Here is a 25,948-nt window from a genome sequence, read left to right on the forward strand (position 1 = left end):
CTCTATCTGTTTGTCATGCCAGTAATGTTGGAAATCAGGACCATCAAGGTTAAATTTTTCTCATCAGAGAATGAAACTTTCTTCCACCTTTTAATGTACCATGTTTGGTGTAAAGTCCAAACGGTCAGTTCTGTGGCGTTCAAGGAGACAAGGCCTTTGAAGACGTTTTTTGTTTTTGAAGCCTTTCAGTCTCAGATGCCGTCTGATGGTTATGAGGCTGCAGTCGGCACCAGTACCAGCCTTAATTTGGGTCCAGGTCCAGTGTCTTGACGGACAGCCAATTGGATCCTCAAGCTCAGTGCTGGTGAAATTTTCTACTTGACATTTTTGTTCCATAACCCTCAGGATCATTTAAGAAATTCCAAACGACTGTCTTACAGCGTCCCACCTAAGCAGCGATGACGCACTGTAAGACACCCTGCTTCTGCAGTTCGACAACCCGGCCACGTTCAAAAAGGGAACGTTTTTTGTTTTTTTTTGCTTTTGCCATTGGAACGTCCTGACAGTGTGACTACCTGAGAATGGGACAATGAATCCACATTTTTGCACAGAATTGGCCTTTTAAAGGCATGTGGTCCTAAACTTTTGATCAGCTGTAAAACAGCCTGTTTCAATTTAATTCTTGTTTTCAATATATTGCATGGTCAAAAAATGTTTCTTCTTGTTGCATGCTGAAGCTCAACTTGGAACCTTGTTAAGATCCAACCTTGCAAAATATGATTTTTTGCCATTTTTCAAGTGATCTTAAACTTTTGATTGGGATTAACTAATATTGACCTCTTACATACCCATATGGAAAAGATATATATACATCTTATAAAGTTTGTGTCTGTCTTGTGTGAAACTTATATGAAAAGCATACAAGAGTGAAAACAGATATAAGGTCCCTTGAAAAATTATATAAATGAAACTTGTATGTTTTGGATGCTTACTAAAACAATATATGAAAGTAATGAGAAAGTGGCCACTTTCATGAGTAAATCATATAAGCCTTATATGATTCACTACATGAAGTAGGCCACATCTTATGCAAGTCTTTTATAAGTTTTTACTATTTCTTTTCCATATGGGATAGTATGTGACAATGTCAAACAATGTCAAATAATATAGAATTTATCACATTCTAAAGGATGGAAAGTCAAGAAAAAAATGTAATTGCAGTACAGCAAGTATGCACTGTAAGAAAGGACAAGCTATTTTGCAGAATGTCTGTTGTTTTAAAAAATGCAACACACAGCGGAAAATCCTCACCATGAAACCATCCTTCCATTTTCTTGAAAGCAAAATTATGGTTTCAGCCACTCATAACCTTATCTAGCCAGGCTCTTTGCCTTTCTCAGCTGGTACGAGGCAAGGAGGTCGTCAATACTCAGGTTTCACATCTAAACAGTTGGACAATTCAGAATCACTAACGATACTAAAATCCATGCCTTTGGCAGAAGGAGAGCATGCTAACTCTACAGAAGGCCCCTAGGAGGCTACAAACACCTGCTTGCTGTGAGTAAACATTGCTTGCTTTGAGTAACACAACTAACCACCATTGTACCCACTATCATATTGCACAAATTCTAGATACTAACCCTGCTAAAATCCATGTTGACCACATATTCCTCATTCACCTCCAGTACTCGATCTCCATCCTTGAGGCCACTGTGCTCTGCAGGACTCCATGGATCCAGATCTGTGATCTCAAAACCCTGGCTGTACATACACAGATGAAAGCCAAAGCTTTGGCCCTCTGAACGCTTCAGGTGGCACAGTCTCGGCACCACGCTTGGATCTGGCTTTGCAAACACAGGAAAAAAAATCAACAACTAGTAGGAAGCGGGAGGGTATTATGAAATGTTTTGTTTGTAAAGATGTGTACATCTCACCAGGATCATCAGTCATGACCAGAGCTGGGTTGTCAATCCCTTCCTTTGGATTAAAGGTAAAACTGATGTAAGGAGATATTAGAGTCAATTTAAAACTCCAATTTTAAAAGGATACGATACAGTTTCATATAAAAAACTAGCACAGAGAAGGCCTGTTTACAGCAGAACATGCACCTTTTACAGAAGGTATATATGCATTTTCTTATGTTGACTATTTAACATAAGAAACACATCTAGTTACACTGATTAACAACAAGATTTATTATGTATAATATTCCTGTTCACTCCCAATTATAATATTGCTATACCAAATTGGACAATTCTGCATTGAAGTCCAATAGTGTCACCCATTGCAATGGTTAATGGACTGGTTCTTATATACAGCTATTCTAATCTACCTGAGCAGTCAAAGAGCTTTATACAACTTGCTTCATTCACCCAAACAGTTTATTATGCTTTTCCTACATAAGTGTTTTCTATCTAACATTCACACACTTGCGTGGGAGAACAACTTGGAGCTAGTGTAGCAACCCAGTGATATTCAGCATGCTGGAGCAGCCAGGGATCAAACCATCAACCTTCTGATCAGTAGATGACGTGCTCTATCTCCTAAGCTACAGCCACCCTTCACAGTCAATCTTTACATAGAGAAAGTGAAAAGTGAATCTTTGGGCTCCTCAGAGGAACAAAACAAAATCACTTCAATTGATTTCAATTCCATTTTGTTTGTGTTTCTCCAAATCGCAACAACAACCACCTAACGGTGCTTGAACCCAGTAGAAAAAGGTATCCTTTGAATATAGGTTACCACTCCTGGACTGTGCTGAGGAGAACCCCAGCCTCAGCATTCAAGTTTACCAAAAACCCACAGACACAGCTCAGTAGTCTTTGACTCACACCAAACACTACAACACAAACTTGGGGTGGTCAGGACTCTAACGCACCAACAGAGAACATTCCCTCAAAGGCAGAAGAAATAAATGAGGAAAGCACTTAACACATGGCACAACAAGACAAAACTCAGCTGAAAGGAGAAAGGCCAATCCTTTGAGGATGCCAGTGTTTATATTTTGAACACTGGCAGAGAAGACAGATGGTTTGAAAGCAGTAAAGGAGTCTATCTATGTCCATGATGAATGACCAACATCGAACACCAGTGGTGGCTTACAACACTAGCTGTCAGCCAACTACAATGTAATCTTGACATCACTGCCCTGTCACTTCAATCCACACCTTACCTCACGTGATCTTGATGGCTCACATAATGGGGCACTGGGGCAATGTTTCACAGATGGTAATCCATGATTTATTTTACACACTGGCTCATGTCATGTGATAATTTGCATATTAACCCTCAGAACCACCTCCAATGAGACATCTCCCAATGGAGCTTAAATACATGGGACTATTCATCAGTTGTTTTGTGACTAGAGATGGCTCTGACGAAATATCTTGAAAATGTTTTTAGACATTTTAGGGTAAGACTGAGGATGATATGAAAAAATCTGAAATGTTTAAGTTTTATTACGCACTCACACACATTAACTCTACATGACGGTAAAATTAAAATAAAATATTACCTTTGGTTATTACTGCGTTAAGTACTGTGTTTAATAATGGACTGTTGAAGTTTAACAGCAGCAAAATTATTTATTTATCATTACCATTTGACAAGCTTTAGTCTCAGCAGGTGGACTAGTATTTATTTAGAGACAAATAGACAAATTTATTTAATTGCTGCATGATATTAAGGGTTTTCTGAATTGCAACAAGCAATCAAGTTGGAGACAAAAATCAGAAATAATGTATTTATTTAAGCACAACCTACAACAACATTTTGGGGAAAAAAGGCCGCTCATGTTCATCGCAAGGCATAAAAGATTCTAGTGGGTCAAAAGGAGAACTTACTGTGGATTTCTGTGCATTCTGGCCACCTGAAGGAGAAACAGTGACACAACATGTAGATACATCTGTCTTAGTTTGTGGATATAATGAATTCTCATTATATTATACACTTTTCAGGACAACCATGGCAAGCAGTACTTACCTTGTCATATCTAAAAACAGACATAAATAAAGACTTACCAAAGTCCCTCCTTTCATATCATACATTGCATTACATTACATTACCGCCATCCTGTGGTCGCACTTTGCTATTGTTGCTGTTTCAATCTGACTGGTGACTGTAGCTCTGTTATATGAGTGTGCCTGTCACCTGTTAACATTGACTGGAGCTGATTAAGCTGAAGGGCCAGCTGCTTTTTTTCTGGTGGTTTCAACATGTGCATTTTGAAAACCTCTGTCCTTTCACAGTAAACTGGTAGAAGTTGGTTTCAGTTGGTTGGTAAAAGTAGAATGGGAGGCAGACACTTCAGCTTTCAGGCCTCTTTTCTGTTGAACCAGCTCCCAGTTTGGTTTCGGGAGGCAGACACCCTCTCTACTTTGATGATTAGACTTAAAACTTATGATAAAGCTTTGATACTGATAAATATAGTTTATCAATATTTGATGTTGATAAATAGAGTTCCCATTTTTGCTTGCTCTTTGGGGTCATCTGATTGCTAAAAATTTCTCTTTATTAGTGTAAAACTTGAATTGAATTGAATTGAATCACAAAAAGAAAAAGAAAAAACACTCAGGCACTGGGAGAGCATGTAGTGCCACTCAAAAAAAAAAAAAGAAGAAAAAAAAAAAAAGAAGAAGCCCCAACTAGGAACCTTCAAGCAGCAGCACTAACCACTCCACCACCATGGCTATTCTGGCTGTATGAGGTGGCCAAACAAGGCCACACATTATATTATTTATGGTTTATTTTTTTTTTCATCTATCACCTGCTATAGAAAGGATAACACAGCTTAACTTATCTTAACTCTTTTTTTTATCACTAATAAAAACCCATCATCAATCATTATAAAGTTAGATTCATGATAATTAGTGAATACAATTTTTGTCTACCCTCTCCTGTCTGCTCGTTTTGACATGTACATGCTGTACTTGTTTTGCCACTGCATAGCTGGAAAACTGCATAGTTTCAACTGCATAGAAGCAAAATTTAATTCAAAAAGGAAAAAATGCAATATATGTCAGTTGTGTCCGTTGCATTGTGGCATATGAAAGCATAATAAACTAATTTTTAATAAAAATGCAAGTTATTTCTCACATAAACATTGATTAAGCCAGTCACTGATTCTGGATATAGCATAAAGCGTGAAGGTCGGAATGTTGCTTGAACCCTTAAAACATTAACTTTTTTAATGTGCAAATGAGCACATTCTCATTCTCCGTTCTCTTTAATGCAATTCATTCATTATGTTTAAAGAAAGGGTAGTGGAAATGACCCCCCAGAAACATGGTCTTTTGTGTCAATATTTCACATTACTCTTCAAATCCAACTTTGTGTGTGTAGGTGTGTGCACACACATGCGTGTGAGTGTGTGCTCACACACAAAAATATCCTGCCTGTGGATTTATTTTTTTCAAATAGTGAAAGGCAATGTTTAACCAGGAAGAACATAGCTGAAGTTAGTGTGTGGTTTTATATTGACAGCAATATATACCATAGCATTTTGAAAAACACAATCCACCACAATGATAATTATGCATAAAACACTTACCGTAAAAAACAAAACAAAAGTAAACTGGCTTACCATCACTGCTATGACATTTCACACAGAGGAATTATGCCGTAACTAAGGAGTGCATGTTTACACATTTGAATATTCAAATCACGAACAGTCATATGTTTGAGAAGCAGAAAATAAACCCTACCTTTTAAGGACCTCATGAAGTTCTGTGTGCTTGGCATTTATATCTGCTTAGACTAAGGCACTGTGGACGGACAAGGTTCACAACAGACAGATAATAAAAACCTAAGATACTGACTGCTTTCTGCTTAGCCATAATGGTTAAACATTTACTCCATGACACGCCTCAAGAGGTCTGTGTGCAGAGTGTGATGCATTGCAATGGAAAAGACAACATAATGCACCTTTACCACTCTGTGGCACTGCTGTTCACTGTGGAGGACAAAATAAAAAAAATAACTCAAACCAAATAAATAAATTTGATTATTCCAAAGCAATACATCCTGCAACATGTTTTCAAATAAATTCTTGATTATCATTATATTTTATTATATAAAATATATTTTATTATATATTTTATTTTATTTTATTATAAAAAAAACACCCAGCACGCCCCTGCGGGCGGTTTATCCTTCAAGCTCGGGTCCTCTACCAGGGGCCTGGGAGCTTGAGGGTCCTGCGCAGTATCTTAGCTGTTCCCAGGACTGCGCTCTTCTGGACAGAGATCTCCGATGTTGTTCCCGGGATCTGCTGGAGCCACTCGCCTAGCTTGGGAGTCACCGCACCTAGTGCTCCGATTACCACGGGGACCACCGTTACCTTCACCCTCCACATCCTCTCGAGCTCTTCTCTGAGCCCTTGGTATTTCTCCAGCTTCTCGTGCTCCTTCTTTCTGATGTTGCTGTCATTCGGAACTGCTACATCGATCACTACGGCCGTCTTCTTCTGTTTGTCTACCACCACTATGTCCGGTTGGTTAGCCACCACCATTTTGTCCGTCTGTATCTGGAAGTCCCACAGGATCTTAGCTCGGTCATTCTCCACCACCCTTGGGGGCATCTCCCATTTTGACCTCGGGACTTCCAGGTTATACTCGGCACAGATGTTCCTGTACACTATGCCGGCCACTTGGTTATGGCGTTCCATGTATGCCTTGCCTGCTAGCATCTTGGACCCTGCTGTTATGTGCTGGATTGTCTCTGGGGCATCTTTACACAGCCTGCACCTGGGGTCTTGCCTGGTGTGATAGACCCCAGCCTCTATGGATCTTGTACTCAGAGCTTGTTCTTGTGCTGCCATGATTAGTGCCTCTGTGCTGTCTTTCAGTCCAGCTTTGTCCAGCCACTGGTAGGATTTCTGGGTATCAGCCACCTCCTCTATCTGCCGGTGGTACATACCGTGCAGGGTCCTTCCATGATGGTTCCTCGTCTCCCTCCTCTTTCTTGGGTTTCTGCTGCCTGAGGTATTCACTGAGCACTCGGTCAGTTGGGGCCATCTTCCCAATGTATTCTTGGATGTTCGTTGTCTCATCCTGGACTGTGGTGCTGACACTCACCAGTCCCGGGCCCCCTTCCTTCCGTTTAGCGTACAGCCTCAGGGTGCTGGACTTGGGGTGAAACCCTCCATGCATGGTAAGGAGCTTTCTTGTCTTGATGTCAGTGGCTTCTATCTCCTCCTTTGGCCAGCCTATTACCCCAGCAGGGTACCTGATCACGGGCAGGGCGTAGGTGTTGATAGCCCGGATCTTGTTCTTACCATTCAGCTGACTCCTCAGGACTTGCCTGACCCTCTGCAGGTACTTGGTGGTTGCAGCCTTTCTAGCGGCCTCATTTATATATATATACATAAATACAAATATATATATTTGTATTTAGAGTTGCACTAAATACAAATATATATATATATATATATATATATATATATATATATATATATATTAGGGGTGCAACGATATTCGTATCGATATTGAACCGTTCGATACAGTGCTTTCGGTTCAGTACGCATATGTATCGAACAATACAACATTTGTAATTTATTTTATCAACTTTCCTTCTGACGATGCTGTCTGTGTTGAGAGCTCAGTGAATCTGCGTTCGACTACTCCGCCTAGGCTGCACTGTCGAGCGCAGATCCACTGAGCGCTCAACACAGACAGCATTGTCAGAAGGAAGAGCGCAGGGCAAGCTAGCAAGACAGAAGTTAAGCTCTCCTTGCAACATGGACCTCCCCCATTCAGATCTGGCATTTGGAATTATTTTGGTTTTCATGTGACGTATGACCCTGAAGGTAAGCGCGTCATGGACTAAAGTAAAACAGTATGTTGGATGTGCCGTGCAATGCTCAATTACATGGGTGGGAGCTAGTGTGTTAGCGCAGTTAGCTCGTTAACGTGTTGGCCGTCTAGCCCCATGCAAGGGGCGATCGGCGGTAGCTCGTTAACGGAGATTTGCCGTGTTGTGGCGTTAAGGTCATTTCAACGAGATTAACCTGAAATCACTAGTGGGAACACAACGAATATGACTGCACATTTACGCCGACATCATCCTAGTGCAAAGACAAAAACAACAAGCATGCTACTAACTTTAGCCGAGTCATTTAGACAGCTGTTAGCACATGATTCTCCTTATGCTGCTGAGAATATAGCCCAGAAGAAGCGGATAGTATAGCTTTTATTTTGGAAAGAGCCATTTCTCTGTAATAAACTCTCTTTTCCAAAGATGAGTGATTCCTCAATCAGATACAGGGCTTGCAATATCGCTAGCCCGACGTCCTGGGGCTAGCGATTTTTTTCAGTCGGGCTACCAAAATCTATCTCTTCCCTGCCCGTCGGGCTATTGTAGGAAGGAAAAATATATGTCAATGCTTTTGCATTCTTTCAGAAATGTAGCTGGGTAATTATGTCATTGGCATCAGTGAGCCACTGTCAATATGTGACATATTGAAATCGCGTTTGAATTTCCGCTTGTTTTTTTGCTTTCACTTTGCAATCGCGCGAACTGTGTATAGAGAGCGACAGCACTGATCTGTGAGTGATGATAATTTGTGCACCAATTCCTCTGACATCGTCTTATTAATCGATAGCTTACTATGCAAACATGACAAGTGAAATCTCCCGCAGCAAGCTTAAACATGTGAGAGGTTGATCGCGCAGAGAATCGCTGATCTTATGTGAGTGTGTGTGTAAAAGCAGCAGGATTTATATTTCATTTCTTCTGAGCCAAATAAGACAGGTCAGGGTGAAGAAGTGACAGCCAAAGAAAAGCTTACCACAAAACGGAGAAGTTATGACAAATCAGACTATAAGGCAAAAAGAAAGTGCAGCTTCATGGTTTCATGTACAAAAGAATTTCTGTGGCTGCAATATGATGAGCTAAATAACCAGGGCTGCACATAAGTGGTCCGCAGGTGTGCATTCGCTGTCAAAATAAAAAACGCGCACAAGGGTTAGGGTTAAACCGTGGCTCAGGGGGTTGGGAAGCGTATCTGTAACCGGAAGGCCGCCGGTTCGATCCCCGGGCTCTCTGTCCTGGTCGTTGTGTCCTTGGGCAAGACACTTTACCCTACCGCCTACTGGTGTTGGCCAGAGGGGCCGATGGCGCGATATGGCAGCCTCGCTTCTGTCAGTCTGCCCCAGGGCAGCTGTGGCTACAACCGTAGCTTGCCTCCACCAGTGTGTGAATGTGAGAGTGAATGAATAGTGGCATTGTAAAGCGCTTTGGGTCCCTTGAAAAGCGCTATATAAATCCAATCCATTATTAAATTTAAAAACTGTACTTTTGAGTTAAAATATATATTTATAATTTTAATAAATGACAAATTAAAAAGGCATGAACATTTTTTTTTGTATCGAAAAAATATCGAACCGTGACACCAAAGTATCGAACCGAACCGTGAATTTTGTGTATCGTTGCACCCCTAATATATATATATAAAAAAAAAAAAAACACCCAGCACGCCCCTGCGGGCGGTTTATCCTTCAAGCTCGGGTCCTCTACCAGAGGCCTGGGAGCTTGAGGGTCCTGCGCAGTATCTTAGCTGTTCCCAGGACTGCGCTCTTCTGGACAGAGATTTCCGATGTTGTTCCCGGGATCTGCTGGAGCCACTCGCCTAGCTTGGGAGTCACCGCACCTAGTGCTCCGATTACCACGGGGACCACCGTTACCTTCACCCTCCACATCCTCTCGAGCTCTTCTCTGAGCCCTTGGTATTTCTCCAGCTTCTCGTGTTCCTTCTTCCTGATATTGCTGTCATTCGGAACCGCTACATCGATCACTACGGCCGCCTTCTTCTGTTTGTCTACCACCACTATGTCCGGTTGGTTAGCCACCACCATTTTGTCCGTCTGTATCTGGAAGTCCCACAGGATCTTAGCTCGGTCATTCTCCACCACCCTTGGGGGCATCTCCCATTTTGACCTCGGGACTTCCAGGTTGTACTCAGCACAGATGTTCCTGTACACTATGCCGGCCACTTGGTTATGGCGTTCCATGTATGCCTTGCCTGCTAGCATCTTGCACCCTGCTGTTATGTGCTGGATTGTCTCTGGGGCATCTTTACACAGCCTGCACCTGGGGTCTTGCCTGGTGTGATAGACCCCAGCCTCTATGGATCTTGTGCTCAGAGCTTGTTCTTGTGCTGCCATGATTAGTGCCTCTGTGCTGTCTTTCAGTCCAGCTTTGTCCAGCCACTGGTAGGATTTCTGGATATCAGCCACCTCCTCTATCTGCCGGTGGTACATACCGTGCAGGGGCCTGTCCTTCCATGATGGTTCCTCGTCTCCATCCTCTTTCTTGGGTTTCTGCTGCCTGAGGTATTCACTGAGCACTCGGTCAGTTGGGGCCATCTTCCCAATGTATTCTTGGATGTTCCTTGTCTCATCCTGGACTGTGGTGCTGACACTCACCAGTCCCCGGCCCCCTTCCTTCCGCTTAGCGTACAGCCTCAGGGTGCTGGACTTGGGGTGAAACCCTCCATGCATGGTAAGGAGCTTTCTTGTCTTTATGTCAGTGGCTTCTATCTCCTCCTTTGGCCAGCTTATTACCCCAGCAGGGTACCTGATCACGGGCAGGGCGTATGTGTTGATGGCCCGGATCTTGTTCTTACCATTCAGCTGACTCCTCAGGACTTGCCTGACCCTCTGCAGGTACTTGGTGGTTGCAGCCTTTCTAGCGGCCTCTTCATGGTTCCCATTTGCCTACGGGATCCCCAGGTACTTGTAACTGTCCTCTATGTCTGCAATGTTGCCTTCTGGTAGTTCAATCCCCTCAGTTCTGACTACCTTCCCTCTCTTTGTTACCATCCGACTACACTTCTCCAGTCCGAACGACATTCCAATGTCATTGCTGTATAGCCTGGTAGTGTGGATCAGTGAATCGATGTCTCGTTCACTCTTGGCATACAGCTTGATGTCATCCATGTACAGGAGGTGGCTGACAACTGCTCCGTTCCGTAGCCGGTATCCGTAGCCAGTCTTGTTAATGATCTCACTGAGGGGGTTCAGGCCTATGCAGAACAGCAGTGGGGACAGAGCATCTCCTTGGTAGATCCCGCACTTGATGGTAACTTGTGCTATGGGCTTGGAGTTGGCCTCTAGTGTTGTACGCCACATCCCCATTGAGTTCCTGATGAAGGCTCTTAGGGTCCCATTGATCTTGTACAATTCTAGGCATTCCAGTATCCAGCTGTGGGGCATTGAGTCATAGGCCTTCTTGTAATCAATCCAGGCAGTGCACAGGTTGGTCAGTCTGGTCTTGCAGTCTCGGCTGATTGTTCTGTCTACCAGTAGCTGGTGTTTTGCACTTCTGGTATTCTTGCCAATTCCTTTCTGTGTCCCGCTCATGTATTGACCCATGTGCCTGTTCAATAGGATGAGGGACCTATGGATATATATATATATATATATATATATATATATATATATATATATATATATATATATATATATATATATTTGTATTTAGAGTTGCACTAAATACAAAAAAAAGGTCATATTTAATCCCTTTTTTAAAAGAATCTGTAATTCAACAGTAGTTTTCTTGTGGATTTTACAGAATTTTACTCCTGTTTTTAGATAATAAAATATTGATACAATTGCAAAATCAGCATATGAATTAACACGTCTAATGTAAATTAACATTTTAATTATCAATAAACATAACATTTCCTATAATTAAAGGAAGACAACACTGTAAAATACACTCAGAATCTTAAAATCGTTTCACAAATATGCTGTTTTAAAAGACAGATAATTAAAATGAATACTGTAAATACATATCCATATACATGTAGTTTTTGCACTCCTTCCTGGATGAAAACATCTATTGTTAAATTTACTATCAGCTCAAAATGACAAGTGGTCGAGGAATTTGTCAAACCATTGCTGTAGGAAAAGAACCAATGAAACGTCCATGAAATGTCCATTCTGTCTTCCTCCTCGTGCTGTGACATGCTGTGGAAGACAGCAAGAGATTAATAACAAATAATGATTAAATGCAGAGAGGTCTATTAACACAAAGTGAGTGAGAAAGGTGACTGAAGAAGAAATGTTCAATGCATCATGGGGATCCCCCAGGAGCCTACACCTATTGCAGCATAACTAAGGGAGGATTCAGAGTTAGCTGATCCAACCCTAACTATATGCTTTAACAAAAAGGAAAGTTTTAAACTTAAACTTGAAAGTAGAGATAGTAGCTGTCTCCTGAATCCAAACTGGAAGCTGGTTCCAAAGAAGAGGGGCCTGAAAACGGAAGGCTCTGCCTCCCATTCTACTTTTAAACCCTCTAGGACCTTATTATGTACTTGTGATATGGTAGTATAAGGTCATTAACCCTGTAAGACCAAACCCATCAATAAATAGCCAGAAAATTCAGATTTTTTGGAAAGGAGATGTTTAGAATAGAATAGAATAGAATAGAATAGAATTCAACTTTATTGTCATTGCACATGCACAGGTACAGGGCAACGAAATGCAGTTTGCATCCATCCAGAAGTGCTTTAGTGATATAGGTATATTACAATATATATTAGCAATAGTATAGATATGTAAGTATATTACAGAAATGGGTCTATTATGGTATGTTATAATGTACACGGTATGAAGTATGTTGTGAATATTCTATAACTAAGTATGTACAGGCTGTAGTGAGTACAAGCTATGAACAGGATATAAATATGAAAAACTATACAGAATATGAAATAAATAACTTTACAGAAATCTGAGATATACAGCTATACAGAAATGGGAACTATGCAAGTTGTAAACAGTTGTAGGATTAAAGATTATCGAATGTACAGAATGATTATTTACACAGAGCTATACAGTAGTGCAGTTAAGATAAGTGAGGGTGTAGATAGTTTCTACAGAGGCTATATAAAGTGCTAGTGGTTGTGAGTGGTGGTTCACTCCATGTTATTATTGTGTGTTTGAGGGTACAGTTGTCCATTGTGTGTGTGTATGTTCAGTCCATGAGTTTAACGTGGGTCAGATGTCAGGAGGCAGAGTTCAGGAGTCTGACAGCTGTGGGGAAGAAGCTGTTCCGGTACCTGGTGGTCTTAGTCCGGAGGCTCCTGTGGCGCCTCCCAGAGGGCAGGAGGGTGAAGAGTCCATGTGATGGGTGACTGGGGTCTTTGATGATTTTAATAAGAGTTTAATAACCGTTATAACAAAATCAACTTTTTTTTTTCTATATCATGTTGTGTATGATGTGTTTTTTCAAAATATATTTATATATAATTTTTGCATTGCATTTGATACTTTATTGTCCTCCATTGTTGAACAATGGACAGTCCAACAATGGAGCCAGGGCAAAAGGTTATGAAGCAAGATTTGATTCCACACACAATAAAATAGGCAAGAACAACGTTACACTCAGATTTTCCATGTCAACAGAAACATCGCAGATAGAAATTCTAAAAACAGACAGTATTACCTTACTAACCTACAAACTCAGTACAGGAAGTATTTCATCATGAATTGTAATTTTAAGCTTTCGGACCTGCCCTTGTTACTGCTTTAAATTAAATGCCAAAACTATTTCAAAAATCTGTTGATCTCCTCAATTTTGACAGCCTGGTGAAAAATGGCTTCCCACCCTCATTATTAAGTACATTTGTGACAAAGACATGTACACAGACACTCACTCTCTCTCGCATTCACCCTCACACACAGAGGGCCTTTTTTGCCTGCACAAATGTCATTTGCTGTTTTATCCATCTGAGAGCCCACCTGTCCGCCTCCCAAGTGGTACCCCCAGTACAAATGCACAGTTCTTCAGGTTGGCCATGAGCCCTGCCTCCCTCGGGGACTCTAGGACTGCCCAGGTGTTACAGTGGATTATGGCATCATTCAGGTAGGCTGCAGCATATACAGTATGCGGCCGTAGCACATGGTCCACGAGGCACTGGAACGTGGTGAGGGCTCTGAACAATCCGAAAGGAAGTTTGATGAATTGATACAAACCGTATGGAGTGAAGAAGGTTTTCTCCTTGGAAGGAATCTTCCAGTAGCCCTTGGTGAAAACCAGTGCTCTGAAAAACTGAGCCATTCCTAACCAGTCCAGGAGCTTGTTAACCCGGGGCACGAGATACGCATCAAACTGTGACAAAAAGTTGTCACAGTTTGATATGCATCAAACTGTGACAACTTTTTGACCTTGAGGTAGTTGACACAGAACCGTATAGACCCATCTTTCTCTACCTATAAGAACTGTAAGAACTATGGGGCTATGGGGCAACACCACACGCTGTGTGACTCTTCTATTACTCACACCAGGCTGCGTTTCAAAATGGTGCTCTATGAGATTCGTACAGCCCAGCAGGGGGAGAACACGTCTGCAAAATGCTGTTGCAATGCAGCAACATCTGCTCTCTGGGCCTGTGCCAGATGGTTATCGTAATGGAGGGAGACAGGAATGGCGGAATTTGGTAACTCTGGCCCCAAATTATCTCTCATTCTGTTCTGTGTCTCTGTGCTCCCTCCCTGTTGCCTTATCTGATGTCTTAGTGTCAAGCTCGTGTCTGTGCATACCTGTTGTATTTCCTGTTTTTATTTTGATAGTCCCTGTACTGTGTGTATTGTGTCTAGTTTTCCGAGCTGTGTTTTCCTCCTGTCTCCCATTCCCTGATTGCTCCTTTCTTCCGCTTGTTATTGGTCCATCTGTGTTTCTCTGCAAAGTCATCCTGTGAGTTATGGTTTCAGATTTGTTAGATTTTCCAAGTTTAGGTTTTTTCCTTAGTTTCTGTCCTTCCCATCTCTGCTCTGTCTCTTTATTTACCCCATGTGTAAATAAAGCTCATTCATCCCATCTAAGCCAGAGGCTGCATTTGGGTCTCTCTCTCTCCACTTCAACATCCTGCCAAGCTGCCCCAGTCTCACTGTGACTGGGAGGAAGGGAGGGTGGACCCAAGGACTGCCCACATAGCAAATAAAGGTTCAACAGCTGCTTCATTCGTTCTGAGAGAACAACACAGGCTACAGATTGCGTTTTTAAAAACCCATCACAGCAATTATGACAGTTAAACCAGTTTGTGTGTCTATATGTGAAATTGGAAATGCTATTCTTTTTTTGTAATTGAAGTTTTTTATTATTATTTTGAACATTTAAGAAAAACATAACATAACAACACAACACAACAAAAACCACACTCAGTGAATAAATAAAACAAACAAACAAACTGTTGCATACACAGTTAATTCTTAATTCAGACTGTATGTCACATTGTCATCATGTTGTAGACCCATAAAAACAAAAAAACTGTCCCATTGTTCTGTTAGAGTCTCTGTCTTGCTGCTCAGTCTTCCCAGCATTTTCTCGCATGCAGCATTTTCAGTCATTTTCTCCTGGAAATGCCGCTAAATAAATGCTATTCTTTTTACAAAAATCTTAGTGATTTTGGTTTATTTAACTATAAACTTTTTCAAAAGTATACAATTATATTTTTGGACAAAGGTTTTCAATGTAACATAAACTTTAATGAACTTTACTTTTACCATAGTTCAGCCAGTGCATTTATCATCTTGTACAAATAAAAAAATATATATACACAATATGTTTGAAACATTCGATCTCTATACAACCGTTGCAAGAGCTTGGTTCGCATTGCCGGAAATAAGTCGGACTCGTTCTCGGTGGGTGATGGGCTCCGCCAGGGCTGCCCTTTGTCTCCGGTTCTGTTCATAATTTTTATGGACAGGATTTCTAGGCGCAGCCAAGTGGCGGAGGGCTTTCGCTTTGGTGGCCTCAGAATCTCATCTCTGATTTTTGCGGATGATGTGGTTCTGTTGGCTTCATCGGGTGGGGGCCTCCAGCTCGCACTGGAACGGTTCGCAGCCGAGTGTGAAGCAGCGGGAATGAGGATCAGCACCTCCAAATCTGAGGCCATGGTTCTCAGCCGGAAAAGGGTGGAGTGCCCACTCTGGGTCGGGGATGAGTTCCTGCCCCAAGTGGAGGAGTTCAACTATCTCGGGGTCTTGTTCGCGAGTGATGGGAGAAGGGAGCCGGAGATCGACAGACGGATTGGGGCTGCAGCTGCAGTAATGCAGACGCTGCACTGGTCCGTCGTGGTGAAGAGGGAGCTGAGTGTAAAAGCGAAGCTCTCAATTTACCGGTCGATCTACGTCCCTACCCTCACCTATGGCCACGAGCTGTGGGTAGTGACCGAAAGAACGAGATCGCGGATACAAGCGGCAGAAATGAGCTTCCTCCGAAGGGTGGCTGGCCTCTCCCTTAGAGATAGGGTGAGAAGTTCGGCCATCCGGGAGGGGCTCAGAGTAGAGCAGCTGCTGCTCCACGTCGAAAGGAGCCAGCTGAGGTGGTTCGGGCATCTGACAAGGATGCCCCCTCCTGGGTGAGGTGTTCCAGGCATGTCCCACCGGGAGGAGGCCCCGGGGCAGACCCAGGACACGCTGGAGAGATTATATCTCTCGGCTGGCCTGGGAACGCCTTGGTGTTCCCCCGGATAAGCTGGAGGAGGTGGCTGGGGAGAGGGAGGTCTGGGCCTCTCTGCTTAGGCTGCTGCCCCCGCGACCCGGCCCCGGATAAAGCGGATGAAGATGGATGGATGGATGGATGTTTGAAACACATTGTGCTGTATTTTAAAGTTTGTTCTACAGAATGTTTGTTCAACTTAAGTTAATGTTAACACATTTATTTTTACATTACATTACAAGTTATTTAAAGCAGATGAGCTTTCAATATTCATTCTGATTTTAACTGTGCCTAACAGAAACACACCTGCAGGACTCTTTTGTTGCAGAGAGTCTTAAAGAGTCCTTTTTAACTGCATGGATCCGAGTCTAGGGAGTACCTTCTAAACTGACCAATAGAGATACATTGTATTTTCAGTGAGGAGTTTGTCTCAGCAGCAGGAGAGACCCCACTTTTAAATCACTCCTGTGGCCACAACTTTGACAGCGGGAACATAAAGAACACACTGTTGTGTAGTGCTTAAGACCCTCACAGTTCAAAAAGTATTTTCATAAGAGTTACAGTATTGGATTTAGAAGCAGTTTTTCAACACGTGCACCGAGACAAATTTGACAGTGATTTGCCACAGAGAAACAGAATCAGTCAGTAGTTAGTGCAGGCACACTGGGTAGAGCATTCTGACTGGCCCGTTAACTTCAGGCTTGTTCTCCATTGGTGGATTTGTCTTCAGCAGATAAGTGGTTTAAATCTGGGCAGTTTGAGTCAGTTGATGACTTTTGGAATCATCTTTTGTGACTGGATGATCAGAACGGAAACTATTCACAGTTGTGTTTTAAAACACACTGCTATTATTTTGAACACGAATAAAGCTCAAAATCCATATAATATTTTTGTCCATTCATTGGGAACACTGCATATTATACACTCAACAAAAATATAAACGCAACACCTTTGTTACTGCTCCCATTCCCCATGGGATGGACGTAGAGACCTAAAATTCATTCCAGATACACAATATAACCATCCCTCCCAAACAGTGGTCACAAATCAGTCCAAATGTGTGGTAGTGGGCACATCTGCTATATTGAGATAATCCATCCCACCTCACAGGTGTGCCACATCAGGATGCTGATCTGACATCATGAGTAGTGCACAGGTGTACCTCAGACTGCCCACAACAAAAGGCCACCCTGGAATGTGCAGTTTTTTGCGCTGTTGGGGGTCTGGGGACCCAGAACCGGTCAGTATCTGGTGTGACCACCATTTGCCTCATGCAGTGCAACACATCGTCGCATGGAGTCTATCAGATTGACAATGTGGCCTGTGGAATGTTGGTCCACTCCACTTCAATGGCTGTGCGAGGTTGTGGGATATTCGTGGGAACTGGTACACGCTGTCGTATACGCCGGTCAAGCACATCCCGAACATGCTCAATGTCCGGTGAGTATGCTGGCCATGCAAGAACTGGGACGTTCTCAGCTGCCATCTGCCCTGAACAATGTGAACCATGATTCATCCGTGAAGCGCACACCTCTCCAACGTGCCAGACGCCATCGAATGTGAGCATTTGCCCACACAAGTCTGTTACGGCGACGAGCTGGAGTCAGGTCAAGACCCCGATGAGGACGACGGGCATGCAGTTGAGCGTCCCTGAGACGGTTTCTGACAGTTTGTGCAGAAATTGTTTGGTTGTGCAAACCAATTGTTCCAGCAGCTGTCTGGGTGGCTGGTCTCAGACGATCTTGGAGGTGAACCTGCTGGATGTGGAGGTCCTGGGCTGGTGTTGTTACACGAGGTCTGCGGTTGTGAGGCCGGTTGGATGTGCTGCCATATTCTCTGAAACGCCTGTGGAGACGGCTTATGGTTGAGAAATGAACATTCAATGCACGGGCGACAGATCTGGTTGACATTCCTGCTGTCAGCATGCCAATTGCACGCTCCCTCATTGCTTGTGGCATCTGTGGCATTTTGCTGTGAGACAAAACTGCACATTCCAGGGTGGCCTTTTGTTGTGGGCAGTCTGAGGTACACCTGTGCACTACTCATGATGTCAGATCAGCATCCTGATGTGGCACACCTGTGAGGTGGGATGGATTATCTCAATATAGCAGATGTGCCCACTACCACACATTTGGACTGATTTGTGACCACTGTTTGGGAGGGATGGTTATATTGTGTATCTGGAATGAATTTTAGGTCTCTACGTCCATCCCATGGGGAATGGGAGCAGTAACAAAGGTGTTGCGTTTATATTTTTGTTGAGTGTATTTTACTCTTTTGTTCATCTTTTGATGTATCAATATTTCAATTACTTTACAGAAAATGAAGGAAAACATGATATTGGGCAATTCAAAAAATAGCAGTGTCTGCATTTTTCCATTACAAACTCAAATATTTACTCAAAAAAAAAAAGTTAAGATTTAGCATTCCTGTGAATCACTAAACTAATATTTAGTGGTATAACCACTGTTTTTGAGAACTGCTTCACATCTGTGCTGCACGGAGTCGACCAACTTCTGGCACGTGTAAACAGGTATGCCTGCCCAGGATGATTTGACAGCCTTCCACAATTCCTCTGCATTTCTTGGTTTTGCTTCAGAAACAGCATTTTTGATGCCACCCCACAAGTTTTCTGTTGGATTAAGGTCCAGGGATTGGGCTGGCCACTCCATAACCTTAATTTTGTTGGTCTGGAACCAACATACTGCTCGCTTACTGGTGTGTTTGGGGTCATTGTCTTGTTGAAACACCCATTTAAAGGGCATTTCCTCTTCAGCACAAGGCAGCATGACCTCTTCAAGTATTTTGTTATAAGCAAATTGATCCATCATCCCTGGTATGGAATAAATAGGCCTGACACCATAGTAAGAGAAACAGCCCCATATCATGATGCTTGGACCACCATGCTTCACGGTCTTCAGGTGTACTGTCGCTTGAATTCAGTGTTTGGGAGTCGTCTGACAAACTGTCTGTGGCCCTTACTTTCATCAGTCCACAAAATGTTTCTCCATTTCTCTTTAGGCCAGTTGATATGTTCTTTGGCAAATTGTATCCTCTTCAGCACGGGGTTTTTTTTGTTTTTTTTTTAAACAGTTGGATTTTCTGGGGGCTTCTTGCCGATAGACTCTGACAATTAGAAGAAGCTTGTCTTAGTACTCACAGGTAACTTCAGACCATCTCCCTGGAGCTGATCATTGGCTGAGTCTTTGCCATTCTGGCTATTGTTTGATCCATTCGAATGGTAGTCTTCCATTTTCTTGCACGTCTCTCTGGTTTGGCTTTTCATTTTAAAGTATTGGAGATCATTTAAGCTGAGCAGCCTGTCATTTTCTGCACTTCTTTATGTTTTCCCATCTCCAATCAACATTTTGATTAAAGCACGCTGTTCTTCTGAGCAATGTGTGGCACGACCCACCTTTGTCAGGTTTTCAGAGAGAATTCCATGTGCAACATCTTCTTCTTTTCTGAGGTTGTAACTTTGCAAAATTAAATTAAAGAAACAAATTATTAGAAACAAGTTGTCTACTTATCATGTTCACATAAAGCAACCAGAACAATTAATACAAAAAAACCCTTTTATATTCAAGAAGAACTGTAGAAAGCTAAAATATGATACTATTCCATTCAGCTAGGGCAGCTTAACAATCACTTGGGATGAGCTTATTTAGAAGCATCAGATGTATGCTGACAAGTAAAGACATGGCCATCTATGTAAGCGCCCCCCATCCAGGGCAGTCATCAGTTGGAGGACGAGCAAGGCAACTTCTGGGGCCACCCACAAGCCCAAGACCTCGGTACCCTCTGACCTCCTCCAACCTCTGGGTAGCTGGTCGTAAATTCGACCCTGTTCCTGATTGGCTGGATCGAAACCGTCCCACACCATTTTATTGGTAATGGTTGAAGGTAGCCAAACCTCTGGGCGAAGTCCTGCTTGCAATCTTTCGACTCAGGCTGGCAAAAACTTCCGGTCACTCGGGGGCCGCTGGAGTTGAGCGAAGGTGGGGTCCGTGCCTCCCCAAAAAGCTGTTTCACAGGGATCAGGTTAAACCTGGCCTCCTCCACTCTATTATATATTGGTCAGGCCCTTCTGAAATTGGGACCCAATTTCAGAAGGGGGTCAGGCACTGACAGTGCTTTTCCTCATTGGTAAAAGCTAGGGCCACCTCGATTTTAAATTGTTTTACTGGTGGACCCCATCTCGGGGTCGCACCAGGAGTCAGAGAGAATGTCATTTTTGCCCACACTGGCTACTGACGTGAAGACCCACCTGATTCTCTCAGGGATGCTCGCTCCTGTATGACTGTCTCCCACCGAAGTGGAGCGTTTGTAAAAGATCTGGCCGTGCAGCCACCAACTCTCCCCATCCTCACTGTTACAAAGCACCGGTTTAACTAAGAATAACCTTTTTATTTTAGTTTAACACATTTACACACACACACAGACATACATGTTTACATATGCCGATACACACACACATGCACACACACACGCACACACACACATACATACATGTTTACACATGCCGATACACACACACATGCACACTCACACACGACGCAGATATTCTGCAAACATTCTGTTTTTACATTTGTCATCCTCGAGTTAAGACATTAAAAATACTTCATTCCACTTTTCCAATTCCACTCTTTAAGTGGTTTAGAAGATGAGCTTTTAATATTCATTCAGATGTTTTCTGACTCTATATTTTCTTTTGTCATCAGTTGGCTTTTCTAATGTGGATTTTAAAGATGTTCAGCTACTTTCCAACTTTGAAACTCTGCGTGAACTTCAGCTTTCAACAGGTCTGCACTTTGGTGAAAAAGTCAGTCTGCCCCAGGGCAGCTGTGGCTACAATCGTAGCTGCCTCCACCAGTGTGTGAATGTGAGAGTGAATGAATAGTGGCATTGCAAAGCGCTTTGGGTGCCTTGAAAAAAAGCGCTATATAAATCCAATCCATTTAAAAATGCTGAATGAGTTGAAATCCACTGAATCATTCACCTGAAGGCCAAAGATTCAGCAGTTATTACATTTCAGCTCAAACCATTCAGCTATCAGCATTCACACTGCATTTCGATCAGGAAATGCATTCTCTCTCTTTTTTCTTTACTATATACAATATATACAGTACTGTATGTATTTTGGCCATTTATGTATGTATAGCTGTATATCTCAGATTCTGTAAAGTTATTTATTTCATATTCTGTATAGTTTTTCATATTTATATCCTGTTCATAGCCTGTACATACTTATAGTTATAGAATATTCACAACATACTTCATACCGTGTACATTATAACATACCATAATAGACCCATTTCTGTAATATACTCACATATCTATATTATTGCTAATATATATTGTAATATATCTATATCACTAAAGCACTTCTGGATGGATGCAAACTGCATTTCGTTGCCCTGTACCTGTGCATGTGCAATGACAATAAAGTTGAATTCTATTCTATTATCAAGTCTTGTATATTACAGTTTTTCTCAAATGCTAAAACACATTTCACAAACGTTACCACCAGGTCCCCCAATGTCCAAACACAACACCCTTCTCTAAAGCTACATAAACACAACCACACCTTCCCACTGCAAAACTCAAACTCCCACACCAAGAGAGCAGCTCGAAGCTGTCAAAACTATAAACACTATACACAGCATTACACACTACAGCAAAACAATTGAAAACACAATGCTCAATTTGTGAGAAGGTTCTTTGTTTCATAACTGCCAATGCATATTTTAGAAACTATACAGTAACGGATCGTCGTAGATCTCTGCAGAGGATTAGGCATTTAGATTTGTGAGTTTCATATGAGTAGTATAAATCTATAGAAAATCCTGCATGTATGTACACTACTGTAACACAACTCAATGCAAAAACAGAATCTATTGCACACAACAGTAATCTTGAAAACATGAACAGGGTGTGAAGTTTTTTTATTTACGTTATTCACACCACACACACCACAATCACTGTGCGGCATCATGTCACTGAGCTGTTGCTCGCATCTCGTCCGTAATGATGGTGCGAGGTTGTCTTGCTCTCCCTCCTGGACCTTCTCCTCTCCCATGTTGGCCTTCTCCTCTTCCTCGTTGGTCGCTCCTCTTCCTCCTCTCATTTTAACTCCTCTTCCTCATTGGCCTGCTCCTCTTCTTCCAGGGCCAGCTCTTCTCCCTCCTCTGCATCAAATTCCTCTTCCCCTGACTCTGCCTTCATCCATTGTGTTTGTTTGGAACCTTCAGCATACTGTGCACTCTGAACTTGCTTTTACATGTGGGTACAGCATTAGCAACAAGTGTCTTCAATTTTGAGTCATTGTGTGTAGTGAATGACGCCAGGTGTGTTCCCTGTGTTCAAAGATTGGTGACTGTGGCAAGCATTTTGCATCACATGGGCTTTCATTTGAGGATATGAGCAGAGTTGTTTTGCAACATGTGTTTTAGCAAGGAAAAATGTGTTTAGATTTATGAGTACAGAGGGTTGTGTTTTGTGAATTGTGTCTTCATGTGACATGTGTTTATGGTACTGGAATATGGTGGCTACATTTAGTAAATGTGTTTAGACTACTGGTCATTTGGGTTACAGGATTGGCTTTTGTGTTTTAACATTTGAGAAAAACTGTATCAAGAAATCCTTTACTTAGCATACACGTGTTTTCAAAATATTCCTTTCTGTTCTTAATCATATGTAAATTACACATGCAGACATTCTGTTTGATGCTGATAGTTGTTTGTTTTACTGCAGTGTACTTTGTTGGCTTATTTTGTGCAAAAAAGATGCATTTAATGAAGATGATATATAAAAACAGACTTTCACTCAAGGCAACCAAATGTCTCAATGCTTTGGCCTCATATGAAAATGACAAACTGCATGTCCTTTACCTCTCTCTTTCTTGTGCTTGCTAATACAAGGAAATTCATTTCAATTATTAATGTGAAATAAATCAAAAATGTGCTCTTTAAAAGCAACTTTAAATGACAAACTATTCAACTAAAAATTCACAATCCAGTCACATGTGGAGCACCTCACACATTAAAGCCATACAGTTTGATTGTGTTTGGGTCTTTTAAATGGTTATGAATAGTGCAGTGTAGTTTTTACTGTAGAATCAAGAGCAAAATCTCTTCTACAGTGATGAAACTATATCTCCTAGACCAGAGGTGTCAAAACTATTTTACATCAAGGGTCACATACAGCCCACTTTGATCTTAAGTAGCCGGACCAGTGAAACTGTCTTTCTGTCAGTGTAAAGAAGTTAAATCTTTAACTGTTTTTCTACATAATCAAGAAAAAACAGCTGTGACATAGAAAGAAATCTGTCAGCATGAGTCTTTGGACTTTAACTGTACAAAATAAATGTGTAACATTACAGAAAAGGTTTGGGTAGCTCATTGCCTGGACTGTCAGTTTTTTGTTGTTGTTGTTTCTTAAATTAAACTGTAGTCATAAAAAAAACACAGACATTTCTATAGTAGAAAGTGAAAATCAGAAACTATTTTGTCATTTAATTGTTTATTGCTTAATTACTTTGCATAATATGAATGGCCTCTCTATCTTCTTTGTTCAACCTGGACAACTTTTATTACTTTCCTTCATCCCCTGGACCTTTAAGGGGAATGTAACACGTGATTGTCCGCATGGTGTACCTATCAAAATAAAGCCCAACCCCTGTCTGCAGGAATTCTCAACAGGGCTGAAGATTCAGCTCCCACATAGAGACCACATCAATAACTGACATATGAAATTATTTTGCTGGCCAGAAAAAATTGTATTGTGGGCCTGATATAGTCCGCTGGCCTGTTTTAAAACCCCTGTCCTAGACTATTAGTCATTGCTGTTTGAAGATTCTCCTATCTGGATTCATCCTATTCAAACTTGAACACTCATTTCCTGATCACCTCCTGGGTTACTTCTTGGAGGGAGGTAAATTGTTCCTATACATCTTTAGAATTTTCCGGACTCTCTTCTCAACTCTGCGGAAATGTAGCCTCTTCCAGAGGCTCTGCTGCTGTTGACGCCCCCACTCCAGATCCTCGAGAAAGACCTGCAAAAAAGAACAAAGGGCCACTGGTTTTACTGACACACACCTGACAATCAATCTTTTTTGTGCATTTCACCTCATCAATTTTAAGTTGGGTGTTTGTACATGTAAAATGACTCAAATTTAATTCTGCAAATCGAATTCATATCTTAAGGTCACTAATCCAATGATCCCTGTTCTCTGACAACATGAGTGAGGTGTCACACTAGGAAAAAATGCTGTCTCAATGCCATCTTCAGAAGCATATATGTCATAATACTAACAAACTGGATGCTTTCCACAAAAGCATCCAGTTTGTTCCACACAAACAAAAAAAACATCTAAACCTGGATCTCTAATATTTCAAATTCCTACATTATAAATGCAACAGGAGTGCCAGCGTAACAGTACTGGTAAGTGAGTTAAAGACAGACCTTGGTCATCATATCACAGCTCATGTCTGCCAGACACCTATTCAGGTGCTAATGCTCAGGAGGGAAAACAGAGGGGAATAAAATGCCCTTAAAGCCAAGGGGTAGAAATGTGTGTCACTAACTGGATGTCATGATCCTGGGTCTTTGACCCACTGTCTTGTGTTTTCAAGGTTGTTTTTTTAATGAAATATTTTCTGTTTGAATCTTGGCTTGCTTGCAGTTTCTTCCCCAGAACGGTGATACTGTTTATTTAGACATTGAGTTTTCTTGAGTCTTGAGACTAAAGAAGTCACTTGGGTGAGTGGGAAAATGTTTCTTCCTTTGAAAAGACAATATCTAGATGAATTAACTTGGGGTTTATGGATGGCAAGTATCATAACACTTGTTTATTAACTTCTGTCTATCACAGCTAAACTGAGGTGAGTTGAGGATATCCTGAACTGTTGTTTTTGATACTGTTAGCTGGTGTAAGCAAAACTGGAATCTAACAGACTTGTTAAGACTTAAACACTATCCAAATAGACCCTTATATGATGTGAATAAGTAAGCATGTTTACGTGGGTTTTCATGTTTCAGAAACTCCAGTTTAGAAGGTAGGCTTGAGGTAATAATGAAAATATATGCATACAAATGTGGAATTGCTACATATAAACTTAAAATATAAAGCAAAGAATTTGTATTTGGTTACTTGTTTGTTATAATAATGCTTCTTGGCAATATATCATATACCGTTGGTGTCAAACTCATTTTAGTTGTGGGTCACATACAACCCACTTTGATCTTAAGCAGCCGGACCAGTAAATTCTCCATTCTGTCAGCGTAAAGAAGTTACATATTTAACTGTTATTCTACATGATAAAGAAAAAGCTGCTGTAAAAAACAAAGAAAGCTGTCAGCACGACTCGTTGGACTTAAATTGTAAGAAATAAATGTGTAGAATGACAGAAAAACTTGTGGTAGCTCATTGCCCAGACTCTTCAGTTTTTGTGTTTGTTTGTTTTGGGGTTTGTTTGTTTTGTTTTTTTATAAACTGTAGCTGTAACCCTCCCCCAGAAATGTCTGTAATAGAAAATTTTTTTTTATTAGAAATATAGCATTTTGT

At 41.6% G+C, this 25,948-nt stretch overlaps 2 protein-coding genes across 4 annotated transcripts in view; both read right to left on the bottom strand.

Moving 5' to 3' along the window:
* LOC146693271 (Na(+)/H(+) exchange regulatory cofactor NHE-RF3-like) overlaps positions 1-14,001 on the bottom strand; it is a 30,686-nt gene extending 16,685 nt beyond the window's left edge. The window contains exons 1-4 of the mRNA XM_085429913.1: positions 13,683-14,001; positions 3,922-3,931; positions 1,875-1,936; positions 1,581-1,780 (exon numbers count right to left, since the gene is read on the bottom strand). Of these exons, the coding sequence (XP_085286039.1) occupies positions 1,581-1,780; positions 1,875-1,936; positions 3,922-3,931; positions 13,683-14,001 (591 nt within the window). The remainder of the gene's footprint in view (positions 1-1,580; positions 1,781-1,874; positions 1,937-3,921; positions 3,932-13,682) is intronic.
* A 9,886-nt stretch (positions 14,002-23,887) lies between these two features.
* nlrx1 (NLR family member X1) overlaps positions 23,888-25,948 on the bottom strand; it is a 33,278-nt gene continuing 31,217 nt past the window's right edge. For all 3 annotated transcript variants that reach the window (XM_085479099.1, XM_085479098.1, XM_085479100.1), the window contains one exon: positions 23,888-24,436. In XM_085479099.1, the coding sequence (XP_085335225.1) occupies positions 24,299-24,436 (138 nt within the window). In that variant the 3' untranslated portion in view covers positions 23,888-24,298. The remainder of the gene's footprint in view (positions 24,437-25,948) is intronic.

The sequence above is a fragment of the Copadichromis virginalis genome, linkage group LG14, assembly GCF_057382275.1.
Source record: "Copadichromis virginalis isolate Kocher_CV1m ecotype Utaka linkage group LG14, C_Virginalis_male_GT1.1, whole genome shotgun sequence".
Taxonomy (NCBI): domain Eukaryota; kingdom Metazoa; phylum Chordata; class Actinopteri; order Cichliformes; family Cichlidae; genus Copadichromis; species Copadichromis virginalis.